We start from the raw sequence: 15,121 nt of genomic DNA, 5'->3' as shown, positions 1-15,121 counted from the left end.
AGGTTGGCCTTTGCAACGACAAAATAACAAGCTACAAGAAAGCATAATTATCTGCAAGTTGTCATATTTGAGGAAAAGCAAAGGAAAGACTGGACGTGATATCATCCACGTCGAATATACCGACTAAACGTGGAAAACCATATCACCGAGAAACCCCCCACGTTTTCAGTAGAAAAACGCTTCAAGTTCGATGAGATTGACTTTACTATAGTTCGAAAACTTGCGGTTGAGGAACAAAGGACAAAAATACTGATAAGAAACCCTACATGTGCGGATAGTGTGAATTCGGGACGGCTTACAACTTCAACTTGTCGAAACATATGGAAACGCACACCGGCGACAAGCAGTACAAGTGCACAGAGTGTAATTTCACTGCAATTCGCAAGGAGGCGCTGAAAGAACATATGACAAGACACACCGAAGAAAAACCGTTCAGGTGTGACACATGTGGGTTCAGAACGGCTTACAAACAGTCTCTATCCCAACATATGATTAGACACACAGGAGATAAGCCGCACAAATGTGACCAGTGTGAATACAGTGCAACCACAAAGGATCGTTTAAAGAGGCACACTGTTAAACATACCGGTGAGAAACCATACAAGTGCGGGGAGTGCGGTTTCAGATTGGCTTATAGATCCAACTTGTCCAAACATATGAGAACACACACGGGTGAGAAGCACTACAAGTGCACGGAGTGTGATTTCAAAACATCTCTAAAAGATTCGTTGAAAAGGCACACGGCCAGGCACACAGGAGAGAAACCCTTCATGTGTGATAAGTGTGGGTACAGAACAGCACACAAAACATCCTTCTCCCATCATATGACCAGGCACACAGGGGAAAAGCCGTGCAAATGTGACAAGTGTGATTTCAAGACGAATACAAGAGAAGGACTGAGAAGACACAAGGCAAAGCATATCGGTAAGAAACCCTACACGTGTGGGCAGTGTGGATATAGAGCAGCAGAGAAAAATATTTTGTCTAAACATATGAGAACGCATACTGGCGAAAAGACTTACAAGTGTACTCTATGTGAATACTCATCGATATACAATAGGAATTTGGTCAGCCATATGGCGAAGCATACCGGTGAGAAACCCTACATGTGCGTGGAGTGTGGGTACAGCACAGCGATAAAATACAACTTGGCGAAACACATGAGAACCCATACCGGTGAAAAACCGTACAAATGTTCTCTTTGTGACTATTCCTCGACTCGCAAAGGAAAGTTAGACATCCATGTGACCAATCATACCGGTGAGAAACCCTACAAGTGTGACGAGTGCGGATTCAAGACAGCAGACAAACACTATCTCACCGTACACATGAGAACACATACTGGCGAAAAACCGTACAACTGTTCTTTCTGTGAGTATTCGTCCGCCTTTAAACAATCATTGGTTAGACATATGGTCAACCATACCGGTGAGAAACCCTTCCTGTGTGAGGAGTGCGGATTTGGGACGGCTAGCAAGTCAAGTTTGATCAGGCACATAAGAAAACACACAGGCGAGAAGCCGTTTAAGTGTGACCGATGTGACTTTACTGCTGCAGATACAAGATCACTAAAGAGACACAAAGTTAAACATTCTATTAACAAATGTATGTAGGTAAAGTGCAGCGTACAAGTTCAAACAGTAAAGCACTTTTAGTTTCTGTAGTGCCTGTACAAGTTACCCCTGTCAACGTTGTTCGAGGACAACTCATCATCCGCTGAATCTGTGTTGTGAGGGTGCAGTTATTAAAGGGGCATTCCACTCCACATGGGAGTGTTATTTTCCGACATATATAAATCCTAGGAAGTGATAAATGCATACAACTTTACATTATACGAAAAAGTACCCGGTAGCTCCACGTGCCTCAAAAAGCGTTCAGTCTTCTATTAAACTCCCCAGGTACCCTCTAATTGAATTAATCCTATGGCTGAATACAATGCAAAACTTTTAGGCAAGGTTACAAAACTAATTTCAGGTTCGCTAAGAAATCTCGTCTTGTCTTGTATTCTTTGCTATCTTATCAACAATTAGCCTTCTCGGTGTGCTTAGCGAACCTCATTTATTCCGAAAATATGCACAATAAACAAAGTGTCTATGCGTATAGGGAATGCATGGGTAGGGTCTGCATGGGTTTAGTGAGTGTTATATTGTTTTACAAAATACACATCGCCCAATTCATCCCAAGGTGAATTCCACAAATTCGGCTGACTATGTATTCATTGACACATTATCTATTGGAAAACACCACTCCTTTCTGGAGTGGAATGCCCCTTTAACGCACCACTTTTGTCATGAAACTTCGCACCCAAGTTTACAATATTTGATGTTTGATTCTTTCTGGCAGAATAAATATTCAAAAAGACTACAAACTGTTTTCTTTGTGTTTGCTCGTGGATTATTCGTTATGAATTTGAGTGCTTCAGTTTCCACAGTTTGTCTTTGGTGCTTAATGGCCTTCGCACTGGAGCAATAAATCGTCTCTTAGGCTGGGTACCATCCGGGTAGTAGTTCGCTCCTATATGTTCGCTTCTGCTACCCGTCTGGAGACCTGTACATTCAAACTGTTTGGTGGTAGCTTCAGTTAATGAGCGAATTAAGGAATGGGTTCTAGAGCACTCGTTCAATGACAACAGGCGGGTGTTGGAACGCCCGTTCGAAAAATCGCTCGAACCCATTCCATAATTCGCTCATATGTGGGGACCAATCAGCGCCTGCGTCAAAAATTTGGACGATTCCAGACGTTAAGATGGTCCGCGTTCCCAGACGGAAACACAGAGAAGCGACTGTATATAGTGTATAATGAATGTCAGAGCTAGAAGCGACTCAGTATACAGTATATAATGAACGCCGGTGTGAACTACTTTCCGGATGGTACCCAGGCTATTCTTGCCCAGAAATAAACATTTAAAAAGTACTATCAGACAGTATATTTTCTTTTTGCTTCCTGATATATTGTTTGGTGAAATGGCACCATCGGAATACGTTATGAAATTGAGTACCTCTCTAGTTTGTCTTTGGTGCTTCTGCGTAATGACACTCGCACTAAAGCAATCGCCTCTGCCATTACTGTGTAGACTAGGGCTGGGTACCGGTACAGAAAATCCAGGTCCAGTTCAGGTTCAGAGGATCAGGTCCAGGTCCGGACCTGAACCTGGACCTGATACAGTATGACTCATACCAATGGTCCATTTCAATAGAAAGAAATCAGTTTGGTGGGGTATTAGACTTACACTGGCGTTTTAAAATCCTACAACGCTAACTGCACCTGTACGATTGGCTGTAAAACTTGGTAGAACTTACTATAAATTCTACTTTACTTCACTCTTGATATTTTCTTCCACCTGCAAGCGCCAAAACGTGTGAATGATAAAATATTCTGTCAATTTTCTAATCGGTCCAACATCCGGTCCACATAATTTTTTCAGGTCCGGTTTTTCTGGACCGGTCCGATAAGAAAAACCGGTTTTGTACCGGTACGCTGTACCGATACCCAGCCCTAGTGTAGACTATTCATGCTGCTTTAGATGGGAAATGATATTCACACTACAATACTTGTCTTTGTCTAAATGATATTCACATCACAATACTTGTCTTTGTCTAAATGATATTCACATCTCGATACTTGTCTTTGTCTAAATGATATTCACATTACAATATTTGTCTTTGTCTAAATGATATTCACATTGCCATACTTGTCTTTGTCTAAATGATATTCACATTGCCATACTTGTCTTTGTCTAAATGATATTCACATTGCCATACTTGTCTTTGTCTAAATGATATTCACATTACAATACTTGTCTTTGTCTAAATGATATTCACATCACAATACTTGTCTTTGTCTAAATGATATTCACATCACAATACTTGTCTTTGTCTAAATGATATTCACATCACAATACTTGTCTTTGTCTAAATGATATTCTCATCACAATACTTGTCTTTGTCTAAATGATATTCACATTGCCATACTTGTCTTTGTCTAAATGACATTCACATTGCCATACTTGTCTTTGTCTAAATGACATTCACATTGCCATACTTGTCTTTGTCTAAATGAGATTCACATTTAAATTCTTGTCTTTGTCTAAATGACATTCACATCACAATACTTTTCTTTGTCTAAATGACATTCACATTGCAATACTTGTCTTTGTCTCAATGATATTCACATCACAATAGTTGTCTTTGTCTAAATGACATTCACATTACAATACTTGTCTTTGTCTAAATGATATTCACATCTCGATACTTGTCTTTGTCTAAATGATATTCACATTTCAATTCTTGTCTTTGTCTAAATGACATTCACATTGCCATACTTGTCTTTGTCTAAATGATATTCACATCACAATACTTGTCTTTGTCTAAATGATATTCACATCACAATACTTGTCTTGGTCTAAATGATATTCATATTTAAATTCTTGTCTTTGTCTAAATGATATTCACATCACAATACTTGTCTTTGTCTAAATGATATTCACATCACAATACTTGTCTTGGTCTAAATGATATTCATATTTAAATTCTTGTCTTTGTCTAAATGATATTCACATCACAATACTTGTCTTTGTCTAAATGATATTCACATTGCCATACTTGTCTTTTTCTAAATGATATTCACATTTAAATTATTGTCTTTGTCTAAATGACATTCACATCACAATACTTGTCTTTGTCTAAATGATATTCACATCACAATACTTGCCTTTGTCTAAATGACATTCACATCACAATACTTGTCTTTGTCTAAATGATACTCACACTAAAATACATGTCTTTGTCTAAATGACATTCACATCACAATACTTGTCTTTGTCTAAATAAGATTCACATCACAATACTTGTTTTTGTCTAAATGATATTCACATTGCAATACTTGTCTTTGTCTAAATGATATTCACATCTCAATACTTGTCTTTGTCTAAATGATATTCACATTTAAATTCTTGTCTTTGTCTAAATGATATTCACATCACAATACTTGTCTTTGTCTAAATGACATTCACATTGCCATACTTGTCTTTGTCTAAATGACATTCACATTGCCATACTTGTCTTTGTCTAAATGACATTCACATTGCCATACTTGTCTTTGTCTTAATGGTATTCACATTTAAATTCTTGTCTTTGTCTAAATGATATTCACATCACAGTACTTGTCTTTGTCTAAATGATATTCACATTACAATACTTGTCTTTGTCTAAATGACATTCACATTGCCATACTTGTCTTTGTCTAAATGAGATTCACATCACAATACTCGTCTTTGTCTAAATGACATTCACATTGCCACACTTGTCTTTGTCTAAATGATATTCACATTGCCATACTTATCTTTGTCTAAATGATATTCACATCACAATACTTGTCTTTGTCTAAATGATATTCACATTTAAATGCATTCTTGTCTTTGTCTAAATGATATTCACATCACAATACCTGTCTTTGTCTAAATGATATTCACATTTAAATTCTTGTTTTTGTCTAAATGATATTCACATTGCAATACTTGCCTTTGTCTAAATGATATTCATATTGCTCTACGTGTCTTTTTCTAAACGATATTCACATTGCTCTACGTATCTTTGTCTAAATGATATTCACATTGAAATACTGGTCTGTATCTGTACATATATAGCCGGTATAACCGCCCTGGTCGGTGTCTAAATGGCATTTACGTTACAGTACATGTCTCTGTTATCACTTTTCACTGCATTGATGCTGTCCTGCATGTGTGTTTGTGTGTGTGTGTGTTTGTGTGTGTTTGTGTGTTTCTGTGTGTGTTTGTGTGTGTGTATGTATGTGTTTGTGTGTTTTGTGTGTGTATGTGTGTGTGTTTGTGTGTGCGTGTTTCTGTGTGTGTGTGTGTGTTTGTGTGTGTGTGTGTTTGTGTGTGTGTGTTTGTGTGTTTCTGTGTGTGTTTGTGTGTGTGTTTGTATGTGTTTTGTGTGTGTATGTGTGTGTGTTTGTGTGTGCGTGTTTCTGTGTGTGTGTGTTTGTTTGTGTGTGTGTGTGTGTTTGTGTGTGTGTGTGTGTTTGTGCATGTGTGTGTTTGTGTGTGTGTGTGTGCTTGTGTTTGTGTGTGTGTTTGTATGTGTGTATGTATGGTATGTATGTATGTATTTTCTGTATTTTGCGTAAAGTGAATTCAGCTAATTTGCGTAAAGGGAATTCAGCCGCGAGGCAGATGGTCCTGAGCCATAAGAAAAATTTCTAGCATCCAAAGATTCCGTGATGGCATGAGACTGACCATGTTCTGTCTGATCATGTTGGTTTCTATCTTCATACTGGTGATCAAGATCACTAGTTACTGCCGTAGCTGTTGTGTTCGTGTTGGATTTAGTGCTGAGCTGAGAGGGACCCTGCTCTGACTTATTATGTTGGGCCATATCTTCATCCTGGTGATCATGACCACTGGGCACTACAGCAGCAGCTGTGGTGGATGTAACCAAGGTCTGATATTGCCCCGCAGCTTTGTACAGCTTATTCAACTTTGAGTTTGGGCCATCTGTCAGTGTGCTACATTGTGGACGTTTGCTGTCCAAGGATTCAGTAATAGGCCGATCTTGTGTCTGACTATGACCCCTGATTGTTACAGCAGCTGTGATGTTTGTGTTAGATTCAGTGATGGCCTGAGACTGGCCCTGCCCTGTCTGAAGCTGACCACTGGTCACTACAGTAGCTGTGGTGTTTGTGTTGGATTCAGTGATGGCCTGAGACTGGCCCTGCCCTGTCTGATCATGATGGCTGTCAATATCTTCATACTGATTATGATCACTGGCAGATTGTGGGTCCTTTTGGGGGGTTACCACACCTGCGTACATAGGATTTGACTTTAAAGCAGCTAAGACTTCGTCATGTGACAGCTTTCCAACTTTCAGAGATTGAGTGTTAGCCTGAGACTGGCCCTGTCCTGTCTGATCATGATTATTGGTAGATACTGGGTCTTTTTGTGGTGTCCCTGCATCTCCGTACATAGAATTTGGCTTTAAGGAAGCTAGCACTTTCTTTTTAACTTCATGAGATTGATTGATAGTCTGAGACTGGCCCTGCCTTGTCTGATCATGATGGCTGTCAATATCTTCATACTGGTTGCCAAGATCACTGCTCAGTACAGAAACGGTTGTATTTGTGTTGCTGCCAACAACATTGGGATTTGGTCCTAAAGGGGGATGATTGGTCCTTCTCTTGTACCATATTGTTAGAATGATCATGATAGTGCCGATCAGGACAATACCAGCCCCTGGGCCACCAATGGAAGCAATAAGAAGAGGTTGAGGAGCATTTTTATGGGAACCGGCGCTTTCTGGCTTGTATGAAGTGATTGTTGAAAGGGATGAAGTCGTTGTTGCTTTTGTTTTGCATCCAGGACCTTCTATTAAACCAGCACTGCGTTTAAAGTACCAGTGATATCGAGAGGTTGTAGTGCCATTGTAACGGTTTTTAGAAGTTTCCCTGTTAACAGACGGGGTTGATATGGCTGGCTTTTCACATGTCATTCCCTCAGGATTGATATCTTCGAGCTTCTGTCCCTGCAATTTGGCTGGTTGGGTACATATTATCTGGTCTTTAAATGAAGGAAATCTGGTAATATTCAGCCTGAAGGGAACCATTCTACAGTCACAATCCCAGGGGTTAGAGTTAAGATTCATGCTACGAATTGAAGGCAGCAAGAAGTAAAAGGATAAATCAAACATGGTAGACATTTTGTTTGATTGTAGGTACAAAAACTTGAGTAGGGGCAGATTTACAAATGCATCAGGATGGATATGAGTTATCTGGTTGCGATCCAGGTCCAAACGTTGTAGCCGGGTCAGATTTGCAATTATACCAGGTGAAATATTGGTTATTTGATTGGAGGATAGATACAACAGTTGTAGCATAGGGAGATGTGCAAACGCACCAGGCTGAATTAGTGATATCTGGTTCGCGGAGAGACGCAACATGCACAGCCGGGGTAGATTTGTGAATATGCCAGGCTGAAGTTGTGTGATCTGGTTGGAGGATAGGAACAATCGATATAGCTGGGGTAGATTAGCGAGTGTACCTGCCGGAACGTTTGTTATCTTGTTGGAGGTCAGGTCTAACAGTTGAAGTTGGGGGAGATTTGAAAATGTACCAGGAGTAATTGTTAATATTTTGTTCTTCTTGAGGTTCATTTGCTTGAGGGAGATCAGATTTTCAAATGCACCAGGCTGAATCATTGTTATCTGGTTGGATCGCAATGACAGCACGAGTAGTTGCGTTAGATTTGCAAATGTACCTGACTGAAGTTTTGTTATCTGGTTGGAGGAGAGAATCACGTTTAGGAGATTAGGTAGAGAGAATGTACATGCTTGGATAATTTTGATTTTGTTATTGTCTAAGTAGACATCTCGGAGTTTGGGTAAATTGTTGAGACAGTCAACAGTGGTGATGCTATATCCCAACTTCAACTCAATCAAGTCCCTATACCGTAACAGCTCGGACCGATTTACAGTTGCTATAGAATTACCTCTAAGATCTAAGCCAGAAATGGATGTTGGGAGGTTCTGGGGGATGCTGGTGAGGCCCTGGTTACTACAGTCGCATCGTGATGCTGGTGCACAGCTGCAGCCGGCTTCCGGCATGTTGGGCTCCTTCAGGATGATGAGAAGGAACATCAGCAGGTGTCGCCACCTTCTCGCCATGATTATCTGTCACCTAAACAGAACAGGGAACTCCTATGTAAAACCCCGCCAGCTTTATATAAAAAAAGGGGGCTTAAACCTACACTACTTGTTTTTTACTCCAATAGACACCGGTCAGAAATCACGACCATAACATGTCCAGAAGTATACACAGTAAAACTGGACTGCCCGTTGCATTACCATGATAATCCGAAAGGCCCCCCGAATTCTAATCATTTTAACGTTTCATCAAGACCTATACAAACAGATATTAATACAATTAGTCCCGGCCAGCCGCGAGTTATGCTGCACACACACACACACACACACACACACACACACACACACACACACACACACACACACACTGCCACACACACACACACACTGCCACACACACATGCACACACATACATACACAAAGACACACACACAAATGGTACTAAAAAGGTGTGGTCTTTGTTTCTTGCTTGTTTGCTATATGCAATCAATAGCTGTTCCTTTGTTGTAGGAACAAACAGTTTTAAATTAAAATGGTTTTAGTGATATGCTGGTGTTGATTGTCTGAAGCCAGCTTTTGAATATCGATGTCGCTAACTTTTTATCTGTTTTCTGAGGTATAAATGACTCTCTTAGTGCCTTGTAGATGAAGAAATCTGCAAAAGGATAGAAAGTTTTTAAAATTCTTTATCGGAGAGAAGAGTTAATCACTATTCTCCAAAAATAAGAATATCATAGGACAGTGTTTCTCATCTATGGCAAGGATATAATATAATTTCTTTGCTCCTCTTTAGACAAATATGCTGTGGTGGCTGCTATGTGCTCATTAACCGACGGGGTGGAGAATTACCTGTATAAGGAAAGTTACATTTACAATAACAGTAAAACATTCTAAGGTGACGGTGGCCTTGAAACTTGTAAGTGCTCAACTAGACTGGACAAAAAAGCTGGAAGTGTTTTTGATCCAGAAAGTAAGATGGTGGGAACACGCCACCAACGAAGAAATCTTGGGAAGCGCCAAGTCCCAAACACTGAGTAACATCATCACAGGGAAGAGAATGCAGTTTGCAGGATATATCCTACGTGTACCAAGTCAGTGGCACTCAAAAACTGTTAAAAAGTAGGTGCCATTAGGCGAAAGAAGAAAGAGGTAGACAAAAGAAATTTAAGGGCCTTCATAGAGGACATGAAAGGAGCTGGCATACGTTTGAAAAGTCTGAGGGTGCCGGTGTTTGGAGGATAATTATAAGGGCCTTGAAAGATTGGATGGTAAATATGTAGGATGGAGTACGTCATCTGAAGATGAAAACGAAGGCGGCACAGCACTGCTAGCCTGTTTACTAGTCATAATCCCCAAGCAGATTGAAAGCGTTCTGACGAACAGGCTTTTGACAGGCACCTACCCTTTCCAACAAGCAGAAAATGTGATAATCGTCGACCCAACATCTGCTTGAATAATTAAACAAATTAAGGAATAAAAAACTATCTACACAACAGAAAACTATGACAGGGGTGCTGGTGTCACCAAAAGGAAATCAGATGTACAGAGGATGCCACTCAAATACAAAAGAAAAAATGTCCGCATACTATGCAAAATGCAAGACTTATAAGATGGTGGACTTACCGATTTCTAAGTTAGTTATACCCCCTTCCCACTAGGACGGCGCTTTCGTCGCGCTCTCTCTGCGACATAGAATTTGAGAGATCGCTCAACGAATTGTATAGAAAAGAAACGATTTCTTTTTACACTTTGTGTGTTTTGTTGTTCTCACAGTCACACGTTTACATGCTGTATGATATACCCTGTATGAAATCAAAGGTTACACATATCCTATTTAGGACGTCGCAGTGAGAGCGCATCGCGATCGTCGTCTAGTGGAAAGGGGGCCTAAGTACCAGAATCGAGGCGTTCAAAATCTCTATAACTATTGTAGAGTTGAACTCGCACAAAGTACTAATACTATAAACATGTTCCTAAGAAAACTTTTAACAGCGCTTACATTTAGATGTGCAAAGGTTAGGAGGGACAGGTTTTAAACCTAACCAGCTGCTGCCGCACCGCGTGACTGAGAAGCCGACGTGTTACGCCATACCTACTACATAAATACAGGCACAGACAAGTGTGTTACGCCGAAGGGCTATCATACCTGCAATACAGATATGGACATAAAAGCTTTGAGAGGCTTTATTTGCCCATTAACTGTGATGCAAAATTGTACACTGTTAGTCTTCCTGGACATATATTAAACATGTATATGTTGATGTATTACCGTGAAAGGGCGGTTATATCGGATACATAGACACAGATGCAGACTTACCTTAATGTTTGTATACAGTCAGAAACATATCTAAGCTTGTCGAAATGGCTTCAGTTGTTCATTTCTGGGCAAGAACTGTTGCAGAATGCCTCCGACACAGGTAGCTGCTGCTCTTGTATGGTGTGTCCTTCGGTAGTGTGTGATATACAAATGTACAACCCAAGGTTGTCTTACGTATACACCTTTCTCGCGCGGCGGCCATGATAGATCAATGAGGCAAACAAAAGACTGTCCATCATAATTAGCAGTTCAATCAATGATGGCATGGCAATTAGCAAATCGACCAATAAGAGAGTGGCTGCATATGTCTGTCAAATATTTGCATTATTATGTTTCTATTCTGCATCTCTTAAGGGACTATGGGATCAGTCTACGCTACTCTAAATGGCTACATCTTTCGCCGCATAACACTAGTTATAATATCTATTATTTGATCATATATCGTGAAAGTTTATGCGGTTTGGGGAAAACTAAATCGGAGCCGATTTTAGAAAGAAGTTTTGTCTGTTTGCCTCATTGACCTCGTCTTCGATCTATCATGGCCGCCGGGTGAGAAAGGTGTATATGGGGGTGTTAATTGTCTGATACTGGCTATTTCAATATTATTGAATTTTATAATTCCAAGAATCAGGAAGATTATAAACAAGCATATCTCGAAATATATGTTTTTTTTGTCCTAGCCGTATCCTAATACCAAGGTAATCTGAATGAAACTCCATCCCAACTGGAAACGTAGTTTTTTATAAGGGAAAGAAAATGCGCAACGTTGTGTGGGTAATGTTTTATGTTACCTTCTCCACTACAGGTATGCAGAAAAATATTTCGATCCCCTTACAAATTACCACGTAGTGTTAAGTGCATCCTAAGCAATATTACAGCGTTAAAAGTGGAAAATTCTTAATAAGACAATCTGCATGATATTGACATCTACTGCACTGTATTCTCACATTTACATCATCATTTCATACTTTGAGCGGTTAGAAACGGCCCAGAGACAAGTTGCACGAGGATGTTCCTTATTATTGGACCCCCAAAAATACGGACTTGATCAGGAATTCTCATATGCAACTTGTTCCTGGGCCGTTTGTAACCGCTCAAAGTATGAAATGATGATGTAAATGTGCTAAAATAGTGCATTAGATGTCAATATTCAGACTGCATTAATCACAATATTTCCACTTTTAACGTTGTGATATTGCTTACGATGCCTCTAAGTGTTGTAGGCTCTGTATCTGAGCATGAATGAATAGAGAAAGAAATGAGAAAATAAACATTTGATTAGTTTTCATACAGGATAGCTACACCTCTATAAGAACAAAAACTGTACAGTTCTAGCCTTTTCTTCGCATAAGCTCACGGGTTAGATACATTTGGTGTCGATTGTCTGCCACTGGCATTGAATAATGTTAACATTTATGATCATGATGAATATACCAACTACGGTGTTTGTGTTGGCCTACTCAGTGATGGCCAGTGGCCTTAAAAGAAGATATGGTAAATCTGTATTGTCTGGTTCTGTCAGGATTGTACCCCGGTTTACACTGTGCAAAATAATGTATGAGTGCGCAACACCCCTGGACACCTACTATGATGACTAACCCAATCGTAAAGCAGATGGTTAAAGGTATTCTGACGGCCAGGCTTTTTTTGCCATTTCCAACACTTAGAAAATGTCACAATCTTCCAATCCAACTTCTGGCTTGCATCTTGTAGGGTGCATCTTGTTTGTATTACATACCCAGTAAACCGACTTAAGCCTAACACACCAGGTTTGTAATGAACAGTACAAGCTGTATATCTGACAGATTTATTTGATCCACTCACACCTGGACTCTTTTCGATAAGTGTGGTGGGTTCTTTAACGTAGTCTGCCTGTCCTCCATTCTAAGCATTTAACGCCCTATCTAAGGGACGGTCCTAACCAAAGCTAGGTGCTCATTTTCAACCGATCGAAGTAGGGAAAGTCGTGTTAGGTGCCTTTCCCAAGGGCACAAGATCGGTGGCACACCAACGGATTCGAACCCAGAACCTCTGGTTTATAAATCAAACGCCTTGCCGACTGCGCCACACGACCCCCATGTTTGTGTGTTTGTTTATTTGCACAACAAAATACAATACAGAAAATAATACATAAAACACCACATGTACAGGTGCACGAGGAGGGGAAACTAGATAGCTTACACTAGGCCCTCCTCCTCTATACTAAACAAAATACATAGTAATCAATAATTCACAAAAAATAGCACATAGAATATAGTAATAATACGAGATAATAGATAAAAGATAATCAAATAATAATAGTAGTGTCATGTGACGAACAACCCAATGATGGTCTTAAGTATAGGTAGGTTTTGATTGGCTCGTGCTTGCTATTTGAAAAATATTTACATCTATGTACATAATAATAGCATATCAAGTGTCTTGTTTTTGTTGGAATCAATGAAGAACAGAAAACTTAACACTTTTCTTAAGAAAAAACTTTTTCCTGAAATATCATTGCAAACTGATCTTATTGGAGTGTATTTCTGTATTTCTTATTCCTCCTCTTCTGCACAATATAATTGATGTACAAAAAATAAATATTTCGACAAACAAGCTGTGGCCGCTTCTATGCGTTCGTTGTCTAAAGACTTGTGAGAAGGAAAGCTGAAGTTCCAACAGGAGAATATAGTAAGGTATTATTATGTCCATCGTGATAATAAATATTCATAGTATTCAAATTGCCAGCAGGCTAGCCATAGACAATCAACACGCCCTGTACGTAAGACTAAATTTTAGTCATTTACCACACGGCATTACATACAGATGCCGCACCCAACAAGAGTGTAGCAACCTGTGTCGGAGGCCTTCTGCACAAGCTCTTACCCAGTAAGTACCATCTGTATACGGCTTAGGTCACATTTCCAAACCGGGGCCCAGCCGGTATGTTTAACGAAACGAAAAATCAAAATGCATGGACACAAATTATGCCCATGAATGTTATGTTGACATTTTGTGTATTTTGATGTCTTTTAAATCATTTCTTTCCCTCCCGAAAGCTGCACAGCCCGGTCGGCCTTGGTTTGGAAATGTGACTTAAGTCTAAAGCCATTTAGACCAGCTTAAAGAGTATGTATCAACCAGTTGATAAACATTAGGGCAGATCTGTTGTGTAGACAGTTTGTTATACTGTAAATGCATTTAAGTTCGCGGGGATTAAATTTCGCGGTACTTTTCGCGGTAGATTTAAGTTCGCGGTAACACCATAGACTGCAGTCTAATACCATAATAGAAAAATGTTCGCGGTCGTTTTAAGTTAATTTCTGCATTTACAGTATTTCCGTCACATTTCCAATTGGGCCCCGATAGGGCTGTTTGTGGAAACGAAAAACAGAAATGTATACGTAGAAATATACAAAAAAATAACGCCCACGGCTATTCTCTTTACGTCCTATATAGCTTGCAATTGGTGTCTTTTATATCATATTTTTCGTTCTCTAAAACTGCCCGGCCGGGTCCCGGTTGAACATGTGACATAGGCCCCATACGGGGTCTAATTTTCCAAGCATGGTGGAAGATTTAATGGTGGAAGATTTAATGTTTGTCGATTGTTGGAAAGTACTGATACCTGTCAAAGAAGCCTGGCAGTTCAATAACTTTAAAAATCTGCTTGAAGATTAGGGTGCATATACAATGGCATGTAATTTTGAAAAGGGGTCCAGGGTGCTCCGTGCTAGGGGAAAAAGTATTAAGCTAAAAGCATAAAATACAGATTGCCCCAGCCACTTTCAAAATCACGTTTTTCTCATGTAAAATGTTTTAGGTTGTTGTAACGACACTTTTTCGCGCACAATTCTTAGATAATGTTCGAATAGCATCTGTTTAAAGGAGATATTTTTACTATTGCGTTGTGTAGAATATGGTGACTCGACTATAAGTAAGAAACACTAATTTCATTTTTTTGCAATGTACATAAATGCAAAAGTCAGCAAAAGAGAAAACAACCGTATATCAATGTTCAAAAGCTGGATTCAGACTAACAACATTAGCATATCACAAGGACTATTGTAATCTAAAACTGTTTGTTACACACTTCAAAGGAACTGCTACTGATTGCAATTTTTCTCACACAGCTCTCAAATAACGAACGCATAGCAGCTCCTACAGCTT

At 39.6% G+C, this 15,121-nt stretch overlaps 1 protein-coding gene across 1 annotated transcript; it reads left to right on the top strand.

Annotated features, from left to right (window-relative positions):
* Nucleotides 1-43: 43 nt before the first annotated feature.
* Nucleotides 44-1,694, top strand: LOC118404155 (gastrula zinc finger protein XlCGF57.1-like). Its single transcript, XM_035803178.1, has one exon. The coding sequence runs from the start codon at nucleotides 321-323 to the stop codon at nucleotides 1,611-1,613; it is 1,293 nt and encodes a 430-aa protein (XP_035659071.1). The 5' UTR covers nucleotides 44-320; the 3' UTR covers nucleotides 1,614-1,694.
* Nucleotides 1,695-15,121: the final 13,427 nt, after the last annotated feature.

This window comes from Branchiostoma floridae, chromosome 17 (genome assembly GCF_000003815.2).
Source record: "Branchiostoma floridae strain S238N-H82 chromosome 17, Bfl_VNyyK, whole genome shotgun sequence".
Taxonomy (NCBI): Eukaryota; Metazoa; Chordata; class Leptocardii; order Amphioxiformes; family Branchiostomatidae; genus Branchiostoma; species Branchiostoma floridae.
This window is presented reverse-complemented; position numbering and strand designations above follow the sequence as displayed.

What these genes read in the sequence shown, in the direction of transcription:
- LOC118404155 (XM_035803178.1), top strand. Translation starts at nt 321, where the DNA reads ATGGAAACGCACACCGGCGACAAGCAGTACAAGTGCACAGAGTGTAAT.